Source organism: Muscardinus avellanarius (assembly GCF_963383645.1).
Source record: "Muscardinus avellanarius genome assembly, chromosome: 21".
NCBI lineage: Eukaryota > Metazoa > Chordata > Mammalia > Rodentia > Gliridae > Muscardinus > Muscardinus avellanarius.
The window spans coordinates 24787559-24807606 of NC_137807.1; the positions used below are offsets into that span (position 1 = coordinate 24787559).

The following is a 20048-nucleotide window of genomic DNA, read 5'->3' on the forward strand; positions in this document are numbered from 1 at the left end:
ATGTAGTTGAGCAGGAAGACTTCCATAAAGTTCTTCATATTCTTCTAACTTTTCAGTTCTATTTGGAACCTGAGCTCAGTCCCAATGGAAGCCACACATGTTAGAAATCCTTTCTAGAGACTGTTTTACACACTTGGACAATATGCATGCCTCTGCAGCCTCAGCCAGGTGCCAAGAGGACGGCTCAGAAAAACAGAGATTTCCAAAGTCAGAAATGACATGGTTTTTCCCTTCCAAAATGGGCAATCTCCCAAGTACTGGGATTACAAGTCTTTGAGGTGTGGTTAAAATCATGTTGGAGCTGTTTTAACAGTACTGCAGAGGGAGACCCTTGCAAAGGGAGAATAGCAGCAGCTATTCCAAGGCCTGACAGCTGAGCGAATCTTGGTGCCACGTGGGCTGGGGGCTCAACCACCTTAGTTCAAATCTAGCTGCCACCATGTGTCCATCGAGGTGCAGGGGAGTGGACCCCGGCCTCGTGCGCCAGGCCCACACTCTCCGTTTATTAGCACCAGCAACAAAAGGCTCTCTCCTTATAGGTAAAAGGTTAGGACAAAGCTGCTTGGTTCATTATACAGCACTGGTGCCCAGCGGAGTCTCTGCCTCTGCCATCAGCAGCAACAAGACTGAGGGCGTTTCAAACAGGGCATCTGTGCAGCTGGCCCCTAATAACCGTCCGGCCTCTCAAGTTCATATATTTAACAGGAGCCAACAATTCTAACCTGCCCTAGACTGGCAGCACGTATTCTAACAGAAAATGTTTGCAGGCACAAAACAAACTTAAAATGCAATTCTTCTTTCTAAGGTGACCAAAATTTGAGATCATACACGTTGTGGTTTGGGACTCAATTGTCTCCTGAGGCACAGATGTGAGCGCGTGTCCCGGGGCAGCAAGGTGGGGCCTGGTCTGAGGCGGCAGGCCACTGGGAGCAGGGCTTGGGGCGGCCTGTTCCTGGGCCGCCTCTCTACTCTGCTTCCTCCGGCTGCCTGCCATGACATACTTGTCTGAGCCACATTATAAATACTGATGGCCACTATCCAGTGAAAAGAGGAAGCATCTAGTAATAGATTATTAACCCCGGATGTGGTTCAGCACCAAGAAGTTACCAAGAGTGAGTCGGAGGCACTTGTAGCCAGACCAGATTTGACCAGCCAAGTCCAGTCCAAGAAGTCCAGTCCTCTTGGATTAGGCAGGGACCAGCAGACAAAGGCAGGCCAAGCACCAGGTCCTGTGGGACCCCTGCCTTGTCTAAAGGGCCTGCCCTCATGCCTTTAGGGATATCCTCCTGACACTGCCTACACAAGGACCTTGTTACACGGTAAGATCAGGAGTGAAGGAGAAAAGACTTGGTTCCTTCCGACAGCAGAGCAACACCTACAGGGAGCCACACGAGCCGACGGCCTCTGGGGCTGCCGTGAGACGCGCCACCAGCGCAGCCGCACTGGCTCGGGAGTCCTGGCACTGCACACAAGTTCCAATGTGCTTCCAGAAAGCCTGGCCCACGTACATTTCCTGCAATGCCTCCACCCCCAGGCGGAGTGGCAGAACTGCCCAGGTGCCTACTTGAGCAACTCCTAGTGAAGCCCTCAGTTCTCTGGCACCACAACGCCCACCATGTCCTTTCCCTGCTCTCCTGCTTTGGAAGCCCTATTTTGATAATCCTTGACTTACTGCACTCTGAGCCGTGAGCCTGGCTCAGGAAGCCCTCAGTGGGAGAACTGCTGCACTGCTAGTGCCTAATGTGCTGTCTGGAGACAGAAGACAGTGTTCAGTGAGTGAAAGAAACTCCCTGAAGCCCCTGAGGCCCTAGTTCTAGACGGCTGGTTCTGCAAACCTTTAAAAGCAGAGCTAGGCCGGGTGTGGTGGCACACGCTTGTAATCTCCATGCTTGGGAGGCGGAGACAGGAGGATCGCACAGGTTCGAAGCCAGCCTTGCTGGCTTAAGAGATCCTGTTTCCCTGGAGGGAGAAGGGTTTCCAGGATCCCCAGTACCAAAAAAAAAAAAAAAAAAAAAAAAAGTAGAGCTAGGCATCCGAGAGCCTGTGAGCCCCATGGGAGGTTTAGGGACACAAAATGTTGGGAGTACTTTATCCTCATCAGATTCTCTTAAAGTGCTGAACCTTAGCTGGTTAGGAGCTGGTACTTGAGCAAGGGTGTCTTCCTGGGTCAGAGCCGCAGGGGCTGCCTCTCACCGTGTCGCCTTTTTCCCTCCCAGCCTTAGCTCTGCCACAATGAGACGCTGGCTCCACCCTCTTCTCATCTCTCTCATTGTGACATCGATGTGTGGCGGGAGCGAAGACTTCACACATGAGCTAAGTGGTAAGAACCTGAGCACGCCACTTCTGCATGCTGACTTCCACAAGGAAAACACGGTCACCAACGACTGGATTCCAGAGGGAGAGGAGGACGACGACTATCTGGACCTGGAGAAGCTGTTCAGTGAAGATGACGACTATATTGACATCATAGACGCGGTCTTGCCCACGGAATCGAACGTGGGGCCCATCCTGCAGCTTTTTCAAGGCAAGAGCCGGATCCAGCGTCTTAACATCCTCAACGCCAAGTTTGCCTTCAACCTGTACCGGGCGCTGAAGGACCAGGCCAAGGCTTCTGACAACATCTTCATCGCGCCTGTCGGCATTTCCACCGCAATGGGGATGGTCTCCTTAGGCCTGAGGGGAGACACCCATGAACAAGTGCACTCGGCTCTGCACTTTAAAGACTTCGTCAATGCCAGCAGCAAGTACGAGGTCATGACTATTCATAACCTCTTCCGGAAGCTGACGCACCGCCTCTTCAGGAGGAACTTTGGGTACACACTGCGCTCAGTCAATGGCCTTTACGTCCAAACGCAGTTCCCCATTCTGGATGGCTTCAAGACTCAGGTGAGAGAGTACTACTTTGCTGAGGCACAGGCAGCCAACTTCTCAGACCCTGCCTTCATCTCAAAAACCAACAACCACATTCTGAAGCTCACCAAAGGCCTGATCAGAGAGGCGCTGGAGAATGTAGACCCAGCTACACAGATGATGCTTCTAAACTGCATCTATTTCAAAGGTAAGATCGCTGTACAATTCTCAAATGCACAACACACTGTCTCAGTACACAGGCAGACTGAATACCAAGGTCTGCAGTCAAGCTCCCGGGCCCCAGGGGAAAGACCTGTCTACAGTGCTGACCCAGATGCAGGTACAGGGAACCCACGACAAGGTGACAGCTCCGAGTCCTGACTGCGCTACGCTCATGGATCTGCTTTTTTTTGTTGTTGTTGTCTTTTTTTTTTGGTGGTACTGTGGACTGAACCCAGGGGCATTCTACCTCCATGCCCCACCCCCCAGCCCTATTTTATTTATTTGCAAACAGGGTTTTGGTATGCTGTAGAATACCTAAGTAGCTGAGGCTGGCCTTGAGCCTGTGATCCTCCCAAGGGGTGCCCACCGTGCCTGCCACTCGCTGGGTCTTTGCCACGTGTGAGGTCATCATGGTCATCAGGTCCCACTTCACAGACAAACCATCAAGACACAGAGGGCCAAGAGGGCACTCCAGGGCAGAGGCCAGCAAGCGGCAGAGGCCACCTTCAGAGACTTCTTCAACTAACACAAAAACCCTTTCTTGCCATTAGCCAGCCTGGATTGGAGTTTCTTCACTTCCTTTCCCAACTATCAGTAAGCAGATATATGGACAAAGGCTGAAGAAATATGTCAGAGAACAGCAGTAACACCCACAGCACCTTGTCAGAGAACTTTGCACTAAGGGCCAAAGGGGTGCACGTGCGTGTGACAGAGAGAGGCAGAGACAAAGACAGAGAGAGGAGACAAACACGAGACGGAACCCAGGGGCACTCCACCTCTGAGCCACACCATTTTATTCTTTTCTTTTTGCGGGTCTGGGGATGGAACCCAGAGGCATTCGACCTCCGAGTTAGACCCCCTGTCCTATTTTTTATTCTTTATTTTGAAACAGAGTCTCACTAAGTTGCAGAGGCCTAAGCAGCTGAGGTTGTCCTCGAATAACAACATTCCTGTCTCAGCCTCACGAATGCTGGGACTACAAGTGTGTGCCACCACGCCCGGCTTTATTTATTTATTTATTTATTTATTTATTTATTTATTTATTTTGCGGGTCTGGGGCTGGAACCCAGAGGCATTTGACCTCCAAGCTACTTTATTTTGCTTCTTTATTTTGAAACAGGGTCTCATTGAGTTGCGAAGGACCTCACTCAGTAGCTGAGGCTATCTACAAACCGTGATCCTCCGGTCTCAGCTTCCCACCAAGTGTGCGCCACCACGCCTGGTTAGTCTCTTATTTTTTGAAACCGGATCTTACTAAAAGTTGATGCAAGCCTCACTGAGTTGCTGGGCCTGGCTGCAAACCTGTGATCCTGTCTCAGTCTCCCAAGTACCGGGATTACAGACATTTGCCACCATGCCAGGCCCACGCTCTTTTTTTTTTTTGTTTTGTTTTTTTGTGGTACTGGAGATGGAACCCAGGGGCATTCTACCTCCAAGCTACACTCCCAGCCCTATATTTTATTCTTATTTTGAAACAAGGTTTCACTGAGTTTCAAAGGGCCTAAGTAGAAGGCTATCTGTAAACAGTGATTCTCTTGTCTCAGCCTCCCAAATGCTGAGATTACAAGCATGCACCACCATGCCTGGCTCACAAAGATACTTTTTAAAGAGGCTACTACCCCTCCAACCTACACACAGCCCTTAGAATCCTAGGAATAAAGGAGCATGGATTTGTAAAATTGAGACCACTTGCTGAACCTGACAAGAAGACACCTTTACTTCATTCTCTAAGCTGAAAGGCAGGCAGAGGGATGAGTCTACATCAGAATTAATCACAGCAACACATGGCTATGTCTCCCTTTGCCACCAGCAACTCCCAGACAGCAGTGAGGAACAGCGGCTGGGAGCCATGCTTCTGTTAGCCTAGCACAAAGGCCTTCTCCTGGCTCCTCCTTGGTGGGAGGGCAGCAGAGACCCTCCTGACCGGTCAGTGTGTCCTCCCTGTGCCCAGGCTAAGGTCCCCATGGCTCCTCAAGGCAGGCATCGTGCCTGGTGTGCCTCTGGGTAGCAGCAAAGGTCAGGACTGCAGGGAGGCCTAGAGGGCTGACATCTGATGCCTCCAGCCTGAGTCAGGTATAATGGTGGCCTTGCTGAAGGGGGAATCAAGGGCTGAGGCTCCGCCAGGCTCGTGACACACACAAACACATATGTATATGATGAGCACACACCTGGCCTTCTCTTTCCTGTCAAACATTTTGGAATTGCGCAAACAGAAGCCTGAGTGGCCTCAACCCTTCTCACACATCACCGCAGGCAAGCGGCTTCCTCACCTCTGCCGCAGGGCTGTGGGCAGAACCAGACTTGGCAGTGCCAAGCACTTGGTGGAGCCACGTTAGAACGTTAGTAAAGCTCAGCCGGGTGCGTGGCGCACACCTGTAACTCCAGTACTTGGGAGGCTGAGATGGGAGGATTACAGGTTCACGGCCAGCCTCAGCAACACAGTGAGGACCCGCTTCGAAACAGAAAATATAAAAAAGGCCAGGGTACAGCTCAAAGGCAAAACGCCCCTGGGCTAAATCTCCAGTAGAACCATAAAAAAAGAGAATATTAGTATAATGAAGTACATACAATATTGCGAGTGATATTTCACTTTCAGAAGCAATTAACCTAGGTTTAGTTTAGTACAGACGTTAGGACTGGAGCCCATGCAGACATCTAGCAACACCAAAGCCCTCGGGCTTGCCATCTGTCAGGTGCCCACAGGGCACCTGAAGCTTTCACATTTTCTCTGGCTGGAATTCAGTGTAGAGCCATTTCTGTCAGCCTGGGCTGGGTAAATGACTAGGCAGCTGTTTACCTGCCTCCCGATCATACAGCCCGTCACACCAAAGCGTGCAAGTGGCAACTATGCTGTTTCCCCATAACACTGAAAGCCATTTAACCCAATGCTGGCAATCAGAAGGGATGGGGTACTAGCGTCGCCCAGTCTTTCACAGATGCTTCACAAAAGAAAGTCTGCAAGCATAATTTTAATGTCTAGCTCTTAAATCTGTTATTTGATTTTACTTCAAATGTTAAAATCGCTTTGTCAAACCTCTGATGAGTCTCTTCCTATGAGAGCTGGGAAGAGCAGACAGTGATTCCCAACGGGGCGCAGGGAAGAGGTCTGGAGACCCTGGTGGTTATCACGGCTTGAGGAGCAGGGGAAGCACTGCTGGTATCCAAGGAGAGCGCTCAGAGATGCGCTCCACTCCTGCAGTGCTCAGGACATCCCCATCTGGCCTGGAGACCCTGGACCTGAGTGAAGGCAGCCCCAGGCCACAGAGGCTGCCGCGTACCCATCACTGGTGCTCCACCGCCAGCTGGAGCCCACACAGTGACTGTGCCTCACTGCCCTGCTTCCTCACTCATAACATGGGGCACAAGTAGAAAGCACCCACCTCCTGTCACTCCTGGGGCAGAAAGTGGGACGTGCACAGAGGTGCTGAGATGGTGCCTGGTACACCAGGTGCCCAGTGCCCACCAGCTGCTCTGGTCATGAGCACCTCAGGCCAACACAGGCATGGCCTTGTTCCTGCACACACAGCACTGTGCCCAAATCCACAGGGGAGCCTCAAGAGTAACACCTACACGTCCTGCCCACGGCTGCAGCACCACGGTGGGAGGGACGGAGCCACCAATCCAGAGCTAAAAGGCACTCCCAGTTGCACACTTCCCAGATAAAGCTGCTGAGGCCCAGGCAAGCTGAGTTAATGTCAGAATCTAACCCACAATACTCCAGTCTGTTTAGCCTCTCTGGTTAGAAAAGCAAATTCTCAGCCCAAACCAGACCTGGAGATGGCCCCATAGAGCCCCAGGGATCTGGGCACGTGCTCGAGGGTGAGAACCACCGCTCTGCATGAACATGTTAATAACTGCCAACCCCTCTGACTTTAAGGATCCTGGGTGAATAAATTCCCCGTGGAAATGACACACAACCACAACTTCCGACTGAACGAGAGAGAGGTGGTCAAAGTGCCCATGATGCAGACCAAGGGGAACTTCCTGGCAGCAAGTGACCAGGAGCTTGACTGTGACGTCCTTCAGCTGGAGTACATGGGTGGCGTCAGCATGCTGATTGTGGTCCCGCACAAGCTGTCAGGGCTGAAGGCCCTGGAAGCCCAGCTCACTCCTCAAGTGGTGGAGAGATGGCAGAAAAGCATGACCAACAGGTACCTTCAGGCATTCTCTACTCCCAGAGGCAGGGCTGGGGTCCAGGAGTACGCAAACGCTGCTTCTTCTTTTTTATTTTTGCGGATCTGGAGATGGAACTCTGGAACCCAGGGTTATTCGACCTCCGAGCCACACACCCTGTCCTATTTTTTATACTTTATTTGAAACAGGGTATCACTAGGTTGTGGAGGGCCTCACTAAGTAGCTGAGGCTGTCCCCGAACCACAATCCTCCAGTCTCAGCCTCCTGAATGCTAGGATTACAAGCGTGTACCACCACGCCCATGGAAGACAGAATGAGAACTTAGTCGGTCACATTTTTGTGACCCCCCCCCAAACCAAAAAGCAAACTGAGAAGCAGCCTCTTAGAGGAAAATAATTTTCCCAGGTAGCTTATCAATCATCAACTCCTGTGGATTTTTTCTTAAAAATGTTCCTTCTGGCCGGGCATGGTGATGCACCCTTGTAATCCCAGTACTTGGGAGGCTGAAACAGGAGGATCGCAGGTTTACAGCCAGCCTCAGCAACTTAGGGATGCCCATTGGAACTTAGTGAGATCCTGTTTCAAAATAAAAAGTAAAAAAGGGCTGCAGCTGTACCTTGGAGGTAGAATGCCCCTGGGTTCCATCCCTAGTACCCCACTCACATGCGTGTGCACACGCGCATACACACACACACACACACACACACACACACACACACACACACACGTACGTCTTTTTTGTGCCCACTTTCTTCCTAACCTCACTACCCTGACTCCAGGAAGGCTAAGCCACTCCATTCCTAGTCTACACACCAGCTGCCAGACCAGCTTTCCCAGCACACCACCTCCAGTCTCTTCTCAGAAGTTATGTGTGGATCCACCACAAGAGCCGGGGCAGCTTCTCTGCTGGCCTGCTCAGCACCTGCCCTCCCCGGGCCACTCCCCACACTCACACCAGACCCACAGCCTCCTGCTCCTTCAGCGAGCCCCGCAGTGCTCCCTGAGCTGTGCCTCAGGCAGGGAGCATGGCCCTTCAGGTCGCAGATGCTCTCCTGACTGCCCGGCAGTAGGGTCTCTGCCAGCCACCCAGACATCAAGGCACCGTCTTACATCTTCACCACTACCTGAGTCTTGGCTTGCAAAAGAAAACACTCTTGAGAAGGGCGACTGCATCTTTTACCCCCAAAGTGCTTATTGTCCCCATGGCACGACTGAAGAGCTGGAGAGAAGACCTCACACTGTCTCTAAGTGAACTCTGTGGTCAACCGCAGCTGGCTGGCTTTCAGATTTAATAGGAAAATGATAAGTTTTAACACTGGCCTCCTCTTCTCCGAGTAGAACTCGAGAGGTGCTCCTGCCTAAATTCAAGCTGGAGAAGAACTACAATCTGGTGGAGGCCCTGAGGTCACTGGGGGTCACCGAGCTCTTTGATAGGAACGGCAACATGTCAGGAATCTCGGACCAGAGGATCGCCATAGACCTGGTAACCGCTCCCGGGCCAGCGCCAGCACAGCCTCCCTCCACCTGTCCCTCCTGCTCCTCCACCTGTCCCTCCTGCTCCTCCACCTGTCCCTCCTGCTCCTCCACCTGTCCCTCCTGCTCCTCCACCTGTCCCTCCTGCTCCTCGTCCACACAGCCCTCCTGCTCCTCCACCTGTCCCTCCTGCTCCTCCACCTGTCCTTCCTGCTCCTCCACCTGTCCCTCCTGCTCCTCCACCTGTCCCTCCTGCTCCTCCACCTGTCCCTCCTGCTCCTCCACCTGTCCCTCCTGCTCCTCGTCCACACAGCCCTCCTGCTCCTCGTCCACACAGCCCTCCTGCTCCTCGTCCACACAGCCCTCCTGCTCCTCCACCTGTCCTTCCTGCTCCTCCACCTGTCCCTCCTGCTCCTCCACCTGTCCCTCCTGCTCCTCCACCTGTCCTTCCTGCTCCTCCACCTGTCCCTCCTGCTCCTCCACCTGTCCCTCCTGCTCCTCCACCTGTCCCTCCTGCTCCTCCACCTGTCCCTCCTGCTCCTCGTCCACACAACCCGACTTCTCAGGAGTGAGCCCCCCCCACTCCTGAGCAAAGGGCCAGGCTACAGCTGTAGCACATCTAGACCCTGTCCCCCTAGCAGACATGCGTCCCAGACTTTGAAGAGGTGATGAGGCCTGCCTGGCTCCCAAGGCCTCTTAGACTGTGGCCACATCCACGAATAAACGTGGGTCTAGAATTTAAAGGTATTTGTGAACGTAACATGGCTGCCAAACATAAGTGCCTGACAGGTGGTGAAAGCCGCTTCCTGGGCCATCTGACCAGCTGTGGTTTTGCCTTATGGGTAGTCTTGGACCTTTCTCCTAAGGACAGAAGGTTCCATCAGATGTTCTGTCTTCTGTGTACCAACCTAGAATCTGACACCTTTCCTTTCCAATTTGCAACAGTTCAAGCACCAAGGCACCATCACAGTGAACGAGGAGGGCACCCAGGCCGCAGCCGTGACCACGGTGGGCTTCATGCCTCTGTCCACGCAAGTCCGCTTCACCGCTGACCGGCCCTTTCTGTTCCTGGTCTATGAGCACCGCACCAGCTGCCTGCTCTTCATGGGGAGAGTGGCCAACCCCTCCAGGTCTTAAAAGGTGGCAGCCTGGGCAACTGATGTGTTTTGGAGGCGCTCTGTAATTCTGCTTCTATTCTAATGAGCACAGAGATGTTCTGGGTTCAGAACTGAATGGAGGCCATGTGAAAGAAGGGAGTGACCAGTGGCTGAGGAGCTGGCTGGGATCAGTTCTGCACAGTGAGCGATGCCACAGGCACAGGAGTCGGCATAACCAACTAGTGTGTCAGCCGTTCCTGAGGTCTCCCCGCCTCGGCACCGCAGACCTGCGCAGTGCACTCGGGCCCCCACCCCTGTACTCTAGCTCAAAGCCGCTCTGGCCAGGCCCTTATCTGAAGTATCACATGACCAGTTCTCGCCTCTTCCAGAGAGAGAGTGCCAGCCAACACCCGTGAGGCGTGCGAGAGTGCCCTGGCACTGGGGCCTATATCAGCGTCACCTGTCCTCCCATGCCACCCCATGCTACCCACACCACTGTCCTGACTTCCACCCCAGAGGTAAATAAATACATTACCATGTATCTGTTATAACTCTATTCTTTGTTTGACACTCAAATAACAAAGACCAAATTTACAAGGGCTATATTGCCAGGAATGGCAAAGGCTGACAGAAAAGTCACTGGAGCGGCTTCTATGAGCATGTAACTGTGGAGCTGCGCAGGGCGTGTTCTAGGGCCTGGAGGTCACCAAGAAGTAAAGAGCTGATTAGGATCAAAACTCAGGCTTCCTGCCCTGGATCAACAAAGTGATTTGAGACACTGTGTCATCAAAGGCCCACAACAGAGTATACCTTTCATTTAAAGAAAAACAAAACGAAAACAAATCAAAACCCCCAAACCACCTTTGGAAATCAGCTTGTCCCAGAAAGTTCAAGGGTAACCACAAAGTAAATGAAGAACACATGACCCATGTGCTCTTTGTTGAGCAATAAAATCAAATATTTGTATCCTCCCCCATAATATAACCATTAACTCTTGTCAAAAACACAATACTTATTTTACTCACAAAAAGGCCAGGAGGGGGCAGTGTCTGGCGAGCAGGTTCTGAACTGCCATGGTGGTGGCTATGCACCACCAACCCTGTGTGGAGCCGAGGTACTCAGCCAGGGTCCTCCAATGCAGGACCCGGAGTCCAGCCCCTGCACGAGCGAGCCCCAGCCCCAGGGGCTCCCCGCTGACTGCACTCCTCAACCCTCAGCCGTGCCAAGGCCTCAGCAGACTTCTTGTATGCGCTTATTCAACTCTAAATGACTACTGCTAACCACAACTGCAAGCCCAGCTCACCATCACCCTCAGTATCCTCCTGTCTGTCTAAAATCTGCTACTCTGTGGCGCAGGGGGCCTGTCTCCCCTCTGACAGGCTACAACGGCACCTCCGGCTTCCTGCCCTGCACCTTTGCCTCCGGGCCACAGTGAAGGTCAGTGTGCAAACCGTACACTAGTCTACATTAATTATAAAGTGGAAAAACTTAAGCCAGGCATGGTGGCACACAACTCTCATCCCAGTACTTGGGAGGCTGAGACAGGAGGATTGCAGGTTGGAGAACAGTCTCAGTAAGTTGTGAGAGTCTCATCAACCTAGCGAGACCCTATTTAAAATAAAATTTAAAAAAGCCAGGTGTGGTGGTGCATACTTGTAATCCCAGCATTTGGGAGGCTGAGACGTGGGGATCATGGTTTGCAGCTAGCCTCATCTATTTAGTGAGGCTTTTGCAACTCTGTGAGACCCTGTCTCAAAGAGTTAAAAATAATAGGGCTGGGGGTATAGCTCGGAGGTAGAAAGCCCCTGGGTTCCATCCACAGTACCGCAAATAAATAAATAAATAAATAGTAAATAAATAAATAAAATAGGGCTGGTGGTGTAGCTCAGTGGTAGATTGCTCCTGGGCTCAATCCTGAATACTTAAAGTAGAAAAATTTATGTTTTAAAAAATTAATCTGCCGGGCGTGGTGGCGCACGCTTGTAATCCCCGCACTTGGGAGGCAGAGACAGGAGGATCGCGCAGGTTCGAAGCCAGCCGCGCGCGCTGGTTTAGGAGACCCTGTTTCCAAAATGAAAATGTAAAAAATAGGTCTGGGAGTGTAGCCCAGAGGTAGAAGGGCTTCCAGGAACCCCAGTACCACCAAAAAAAAAAAAAAAAAAAAAAAAAAAAAAAAAATTAATCAATGCCGGGCATGGTGGCGCACGCTTGTAATCCCTGAGCTTGGGAGGCAGAGACAGGAGGATCGCACAGGTTCAAAGCCAGCCACGCTGGCCTAAGAGACCCTGTTTCAAAAAAAATAAAATAGTATTAAGTAGGTCTGGGAGTGTAGCCCAGAGGCAGAAGAGTTTCCAGGAACCTCAGTACCACCAAAAAAAAAAAAAAAAAAAAAAATCAAGCGGGTGTGGTGGTGATGCCTGCGATCCCAGCACCTGGGAGGCTGAGTCAGGAGGACTGCAGGTCTGTGACCAGCTTCAGCAATTTAGCAAGATCCTCAGCAACTTACTATGCCTCTCTTTCAAAATAAAGCTGAGGGTGCGACTTGGAGGCAGAATTCTTCTCTTAGGTTCAATCAACAGTGTCAAACAACCAACCAACCAACCACCAATGGGAAACAGAAAAAACCAATGGAGGTGTTGATGGAAGCACCACACTCCAGAGTCCTGGCAATCCTGAAATCTGCAAAGGCTGTGGGAACAGCCAATGGCAGAGCGAAGGTGAGCATGTTCCCGGGGCATTGGGCAATGCCACGAGTAGGCCTCTAGCGCTCCTGGTGCTGCAGGCCCACTTCCAGGGCCCTCAGATGATGAGCTGCCCTGATACACATTCTAAGTCATTCTAAGCTGACTTAGAATGAGTTCTAAGTCAGCTGCTCACTAAGGGAAGGGAAAGGAAGAAAGAGACAGAAGGAAGGGAGCCGGGAATGGGATACACCACAAAACATGAGCGCAATATCTGGAGTTTTAAACCAAACGATTAATTAATACTCACCACAGCTATCACAGGAATGAGTACTCCCAAGTTCCCTGCACTGCTCGAAGCCTGGGGAAAAACAGAATTAATGTCACTGATGAAATGTGTTTCTTAAGGAAAAAAAAAAAAAGAAGACAGAGCCGGGCATAGTGGCACATGCTTGAAATCCCAGTATTTGAGAGGCTGAGACAGGAGGATCATGGTTCGCAGACAGCCTCAGCTACTTAGTGAGGTCCTTTGCAACTCGGAGATCTGTTTCAAAATAAAGAATAAAAAATAGGGCTGGGGGTGTATCTCGGAGGTAGAATACTCCTGGGTTCCACCTTCAGTACTGCAAAAGTAAATAAATAAATAAGACAGTATTATGTAAACCTGGGTTTCCAAGATACGTGCACAGAAGGAGGTATAAAAACGCTCGTCCAGGGCCGGGCGTGGTGGCACACACCTGTGACCCCGCCTACTTGGAAGGCTGGGTGGGAGGACCATGAGTTTGAGGCCAGCCTGAACAATACAGTGAGTCTTGGCCTCAAAAAGAAAAATGAAGCCAGGCGTGGCGGCACACACCTATGATCCCAGTGCCTTGGAGGCTGAGACAGCAGGATCCCAGATTCAAGGGCAGCTTCAACAAGTAGTGAAAATTATCAACCTAGTGAGACCCTGCTTCAAAATGAAAATTTAAAAACTGGAGGTGAGAGTTTAGCTCAGAGGTAAGACCACCCATGGGTTTAATCCCTAGTACCACAAAAAAAGGAAAAAGAAAAATGATGTTCATCCAGCTTTTTTTTGTTGTTGTTTTTTTTTGTACTGGGGATGGAACCCAGGGTTTTTCTACCTCCGGGCTACACTCCCAGACCTATTTTATGTTTTATTTGGAAACAGGGTCTCACTATGTTGCTGAGAGCCTCCCTCCCTAAGTAGCTGAGGCTGGCTTCGAACCTGCGTGATCCTCCTGTCTCAGCCTCCCCAGCACTGGGATTACAAGCGAGCGCCACCACAGCTGGCTCTCATCCAGTTTTTTTGTTTGTTGTTCTGTGGTGCTGAGGACTGAAGCGAGTGTTTTGTGCATGCAAGGCAAATGTTGAACCACTGAGCTATACCCCCAGCCATAGCATAATTTTAATAGCAAAAAAGGGAAACAATTTGAGTATCAATCATAAACCACTGATTACATAAATTGTGGTATTTCTGCATGATTAAATATGACAGCCATTAAGAAGACGACTTTCTGAAAAACATTTAGTCACTGTGGGAAAGTATTCACAACAAATGTTAAAAAAAAAAAAAATCATGGAGAGCCGGGCGTGAGGGCGCACACTTGTAATCTCAGTACTTGGGAGGCTGAGACAGGAGGATCTTGCAGGTTTGAAGCCAGCCTTAGCTACTGAGTGAGGCTCTCTGTAATTTAGTGAGAACCTGTTTCCAAATAAAACAGAAAATAGGTCTGGGAGGATAGCCCGAAGGTAGAAAGCCCTTGGGTTCCACTCCCAGTACTGCAAAAAAAAAAAAAAAAAAAAAAAAAAGTAATAAAAAATTCATGGACTGGAAATGCAGTTCAGTGGTAGAGCACAAGGCCCTGGATTTTATCCCCAGCACATACACAGAGAAACACAAAAAAATTAAAAAAAAAATCAGGATTTAAGAGTTTGCTATGAGCCGGGCAAAGTGGCTCATGCATATAATCCTAGTACTTGATAGGCTGAAACAGGTGTATCATAAGCCCAAGGCCAACACACAGCAACTTAGCAAGACCCTGTTTCAAAATAAAATAGGACTCGGGGTATAACTCGGAGGTACAATGCCCTGGGTTCTCCCCAGTACCACACACACACACACACACACACACACACACACACACACACTCCACCATAATTCAGTGTGTATAGCATTCAAGGAGGAAATGGACTGGGGGGCGTCTGCCAACGCCCTCCTCCTCCAGGACTTTGTTCCAGGAGGTCGAGCTTGGTGGGAAAACTGAGGCCATCAGTACACACTTGCGTATTCACCACTGACTTGTACAAGGACGACTCTGCAGAAAACAGAATCCATGGCCTTGTACCCAGCCCACTGGAACAAAGAGGATCTGGCATTGCCTCTCACAGCACCACCCCAGCCTGTGCCTGAGGCATTCAGGTCCAAGAGTCTTGAGACCGTAAAGACAGGCATGGTGGGAGGAGGCGGACAGGAGCAGTGTCCCCCTTTGGGACACTGAGGCCCATGGCTCAGGGGAAAGATGGCCCCCAACACATGGCGGCCTCTGCCTTCGCAGGGGTTCATGCCTCTCTGTTTCACCAGGCTCCCTTCATGCCCTGCGGGATGCAAGGATGCTTCCCTCATCTCTGTAGCATTCTAGGAGGCTTCCGGTACTAGTTATTACATTGCTGTCAGATGGCCCAGCAGAGCAGTCCTGAGCTAAGGCCAAGGGTCTTAGGACTCACCTGGCACCAGTCACGCCCTCTTGGTCAGACTTTCATACGTAGGGCTCCTTTACATGCCTGTCAACTCAAATGTCACCTCCTCCCAGAGGCATTCCTGACCAGTCTGCTCTAAAGTGCCCCTCGCACACTGCTTTCTCCATGCAGCCCCACAGGTGTGCAGACCAGGTCTCGCTGCCTTGTAGCCCTTACCTAGAACAAGAGCGGGGCACTCCAGCCCGTGGTCACATCCCACTAGCCAGCTTTCCTGGAATTGTTCTAGGGAGCACAACCATGCCTGGTCATTTACATCTGGCCAGTCCCTCTCAGTACACTGCAGAGTTGAGATGTTCCAACAGAGACCATTCAGGTCCCACAGGCCAAAAGTATTTACAATCTAACCCTTTACGTAAACGACGAGGTGGTCCAGGCAGGGAGCCTAGCGCCTGCCAATGTCCTCCCCTGCCCCATCTCCAGGATGGAGGAGACAGGGGAGCCGCATAAGGCAGGCTGCACAAGCTGGGGAGGCAGTGGCCACAGCCAGACGGGCTCCAGTGAGGAAAGCGGCTCTTGCCTGCCTAGCGGGCGGGCAGGGGCAGTGTCCCTGAGATAGAACCTGCCCTCTCTTTTCTCGTTCTCTCAGATGCATTTAAGTCACCCAACAAAGAGAGCACCATAGCTCCACCAAGACGATGCCGTGAGGCTGCCAAGGAGGCAGCCGGCCCTCTGCCCTCCTACCTTCAGGGCAGGGCCCTTCTCACTCGCCCTCTCGCTGGCGCGCTTCCCCTCCAGCCCCAGCTGCACAAACAGCTCCAGCAGGTTCATGAGCAGTTCGTCCACAAGGTGCTCCTCCTGGATGTTGGCTGCGATGTTGGCCAGGGCATTAATCACCGCCAGGGAGCAGTGCCTGAGGGAGAAGAGAAAGTCAGAGCCGCCAGCAGGCACTGCCTGTGTCCTGGGGATGGCACTGCAGGGTGAGCCCAGCTAACTCAGAAGACTTGCGAGGGGCAACAAATGTGCTGTCTTCCTGGCAAAATGGCCCCAGAAGGAAATGAACTGCCGCAGAAACGCCGCCGCCCTCTCCTAGGTGGGACGCCGCTCAGGATCTGCACTGACCTGTGCAGGCTTGGGACGTGGCCCACTGCATAGTGAACATGGAAGTACTCGTGCCAGGCACCTCCTGCCTGGGCCTGTGCCCCTCAAGTCGGAGGGCCTTCACCCGTCATTTATCGCCCACAAGACCTCCACCTGACGGGCAGCGTCTCCTCAACATTCCCCCTGAACGGGAAGCACAGGAGGCAACAGCTCCTGTCAGGTACTCGGGAAGTGCCGAGGATCCTGCCCGCCCCATCTTAAGGATCACGGCCAGCCTCGAGAAAATCCCGATGCACGATGCACAGCGGAACTTGCCTCGCCCTGCGATGTGAACCGGCAGAGGCCGTGGCTTCCGTGATGGAGAACAGCACTTCACACAGGCACTCTCTTCCTCCCTCTGCCACCCCTGCCCTTGTCTTCCCTTCCTCCTCTCCCTCTCTTCTGCTGTTGTGACCAGTTCTTGTGAGACCCTCCCAACACGAAGACAGTCCCTTCCTCAAGGCATCCCCAGGCAAGAGAAGGAAGAGACAAGGAAGCATCTCTCACTCTTCCAGGGAAAACTGGCTAGACTTTGTACACGTAAAAGTCATTCAAGCTGGACATGGTGGCGCACGCTTGTAATCCCAGTGCTTGGGAGGCTGAAACAGGAGGATCACAAACGTTCAAAGCCGGCTTCAGCTACTCAGTGAGGCTCACAGCAATTTAGTCAGACCCTGTTTACAAATAAAGTATAAAATAGGTCTGGGAGTGTAGCCTAGAGGTAGAAAACCCCTGGGTTCCACCGCCAGTATCACACACACACACACACACAAGTTATTCAAGGTCAGGGCTAGCAATGTAGCTTATGGTAGAGTACTTGCTTAGCTTGTGCGAGGCCTGGAGACTGCAAAAACAAAAGACAAAACAGAACCCTTCTAGAATATGAAATGCAGCTGGGCGTAGTGGCGCACGCTTGTAATCCCAGCATTCGGGAGGCTGAGACCGGAGGATCGCGGTTCGTGGACAGCCTCAGCTACTTAGTGAAGCCCTTTGCAACTCAGTGAGACCCGGTTTCAGAATAAAGAATAAAAAATAGGGCAGGGGGTGTAGCTCAGAGGTCGAATGGCCCTGGGTTTCATTGCCAAACACGCAAAAAAAAAAAAAAAAAAGAGAATATGAAATGCCTGCTCCTTTAACCCTTCAAGACACTGCTTCCCACGTGTGCTTCACAGGTACATAGCTATTAGGTTTTCAACTAGCACTTATTGGCAGGAAAACTCCACAACTACCTAACACCCAAGGTAGGGGAACAGTAAAGACGATTGGTGCAGCTATACAAGGGATGCTATGTAGCCACTAAAGGTGACATGCAGAGTAACATGCATGGTATGCTTGACATGCTGCTCCATAAAGAAACAAATCACCCCAGTGTGCACTTCCAGTCTATTCAGAAGAGAGGAGGAAGTTAGGCCTGATAGTGCACGCCTGTTATCCAAGTGCTTGGGAGGCTGAGACAGGAGGATCACAGGTTCAAGGCCAGCCTCAGCAACACAGTAAGGCCCTCAGCAACTCAGTGAGACCCTGTTTCAAAAATAAAAAAAAATAAGCTGGGCGTGGTGGCGCACGCTTGTAATCCCCGCGCTTGGGAGGCGGAGACAGGAGGATTGCGCAGGTTCGAAGCCAGCCTTGCTGGCTTAAGAGATCCTGTTTCAAAAATATAAAGTAGGTCTAGGAGTGTAGCCCAGAGGTAGAAGGGCTTCCAGGAACCCCAGTACCACCAAAAAAAAAAAAAAAAAAAAAAAGAAAAGAAAAAAAAAGAAAAAGGGCTAAATATGTAGTTCAGAGGTAAAATACCCTTGGGTTCAATCTCCAGTACCAAATGAAAGAAAAAAATTATTTTAAAGATAAATTCCAGCCGGGCGTGGTGGTGCACGCTTGTAATCCCAGCATTTGGGAGGCAGAGACAGGAGGACCATGGTTCGAGGACAGCCTCAGCTACTTAGTGAGGCTCTTTGCAACTCAGTGAGACCCTGTTTCAAAATAAAGATGAAAAATAGGGCTGGGGGTATAGCTTGGAGGTAGAATGCCTCTGGGTTCCATCCCCAGTACCGAAAAAAAAAAAAAAAAAAAAAGAAAAAGAAAAGAAAAATTCCAGCCAGGCGTGGTGGCGCACGCTTGTAATCCCAGTATTTGGGAGGCTGAGACTGGAGGATCGCGGTTCGCGGACAGCCTCAGCTACTTAGTGAGGTCCTCTGCAACTTAGTGAGACCCTGTTTCAAAATAAAGAATAAAAAATTGGGCAGGGGGTGGAGTTTGGAGGTCAAATGCCTCTGAGTTTAATCCCCAGACCCGCAATAAATAAATAAATAAATAAAAGACAAATTCCACTGGGTGTGGAATTCCACTGCGTGTAGTGGCACGCACGCTTGTAATCCCAGTACTTAGGAGGCTGAGACAGGAGGATCGCAGATTCATGGCCAGCCTCAGCTACTTAGTGAAGTCCTACAAAACTTACTGAGACCCTGTTTCAAAATAAAAAGTAGGGCCGGGTGTGGTGGCACACGCTTGTAATCCCCATGCTTGGGAGGCGGAGACAGGAGGATTGAGCTGGTTCGAAGCCAGTCTCGCTGGCTTAAGAGACCCTGTTTCCAAATGAAAAGGTTAAAAAATAGGTCTGGGAGTGTAGCCCGTGGGAATGTATCCCAGAGGTAGAAGAGCTTCCAGGAACCCCAGTACCACCAAAAATAGAATGCCCCTGGGTTCAATCCCCAGTACTGCAGAAAAAAAAAAATCCCAAATCTCATTTTCTTTCATTTATTTATTTAGGCACTAGGGTATAAACTCAGGGGCATTCTACCTCTCAGCTACAACTCCAACCCTGTTTTATTTTTGTTCTGAAACAGGGTCTCACTAGGTTGCTGAGAGCCTTACTACTTACTAATGCTGTCCTCAAATCTGCAATCCTCCTGTCTCAGCCTCCTGAGTACTGGGATTTTAGGTATGCTAAACCCACACCCAGCTAAAAGGTTTCTTCTTAAAAAAGCACTATGTGAGCCAGGTGTGGTGGCGCACGCTTGTAATCCCAGCACTCGGGAGGCTGAGACCGGAGGATCGCGGTTCACGGACAGCCTCAGCTACTAGTGAGGCCCTTTGCAACTCAGTGAGACCCTGTTTCATAATAAAGAATAAAAATCAGGGCTGAGGGTGTAGCTCGAGGTAGAATGGGGTTCCAACCCCAGTACCGCAAAAAAAAAAGCACTATGTGGTACAAACCAGAGCACATGGGAACTGACCCCTGGGCACCTGGGAGCCCCAGCCCAGCCTTTCCTGCTCCTTATTATTCTTTTCTTCTCCCCCTCCCCTCCCCTCCCCTTTCCCTTCTTCTTCCTGGAAATTGAACCCAGGGTACTCTACTTCCAAGGTACAACCCCAGCCCCATTTATTTATTTTGAAACAGGGCCTCTGAAACTTGCTGTCTGGCCTCAAACCGCAATCCTCCTGCCTCAGCCTGGTGCAAACCTCCCATTTTCAAAGGGACTTAAATGCTGCCAGGATTTCAAGCAACAGCAAGGTGCAGAAGAATACCTATAGCCATGGTCCTTGTAATCCTTGGTGGCTGAATACACAACGGAGCTGGCCTTCACGCTGATCTGCTGGAAGAGATTCCACACTTCCTGATAAATGTATTGCTGGAAGAGACAAGAGGCACCGTCACCATGCCAGGACTCCTTCATGAAGCCCCTCTGATCACCCAGAGGAAGGTCAGGCACTGCAGACCCTAAAAGACCATCAGTGGCACCATTTCTAAATAAGC

General features: G+C 51.0%; 2 protein-coding genes across 3 annotated transcripts in view; one reads left to right on the forward strand and one right to left on the reverse strand.

The window, feature by feature from the left end:
• PI4KA (phosphatidylinositol 4-kinase alpha) overlaps window positions 1-20048 on the reverse strand; it is a gene marked incomplete at both ends in the record, with an annotated part of 118268 nt that overhangs the window by 47385 nt on the left and 50835 nt on the right. For both annotated transcript variants that reach the window (XM_080717628.1, XM_080717629.1), the window contains 3 exons: window positions 12768-12818; window positions 15899-16067; window positions 19820-19923. In XM_080717628.1, coding sequence (XP_080573754.1) covers window positions 12768-12818; window positions 15899-16067; window positions 19820-19923 — 324 coding nt within the window. The remainder of the gene's footprint in view (window positions 1-12767; window positions 12819-15898; window positions 16068-19819; window positions 19924-20048) is intronic.
• Window positions 2233-9816, forward strand: SERPIND1 (serpin family D member 1; the record flags this gene model as incomplete). Its single annotated transcript, XM_080717567.1, has 4 exons — window positions 2233-3058; window positions 6950-7223; window positions 8545-8689; window positions 9625-9816. The coding sequence occupies 4 exons, from the start codon at window positions 2233-2235 to the stop codon at window positions 9814-9816; spliced, it is 1437 nt and encodes a 478-aa protein (XP_080573693.1).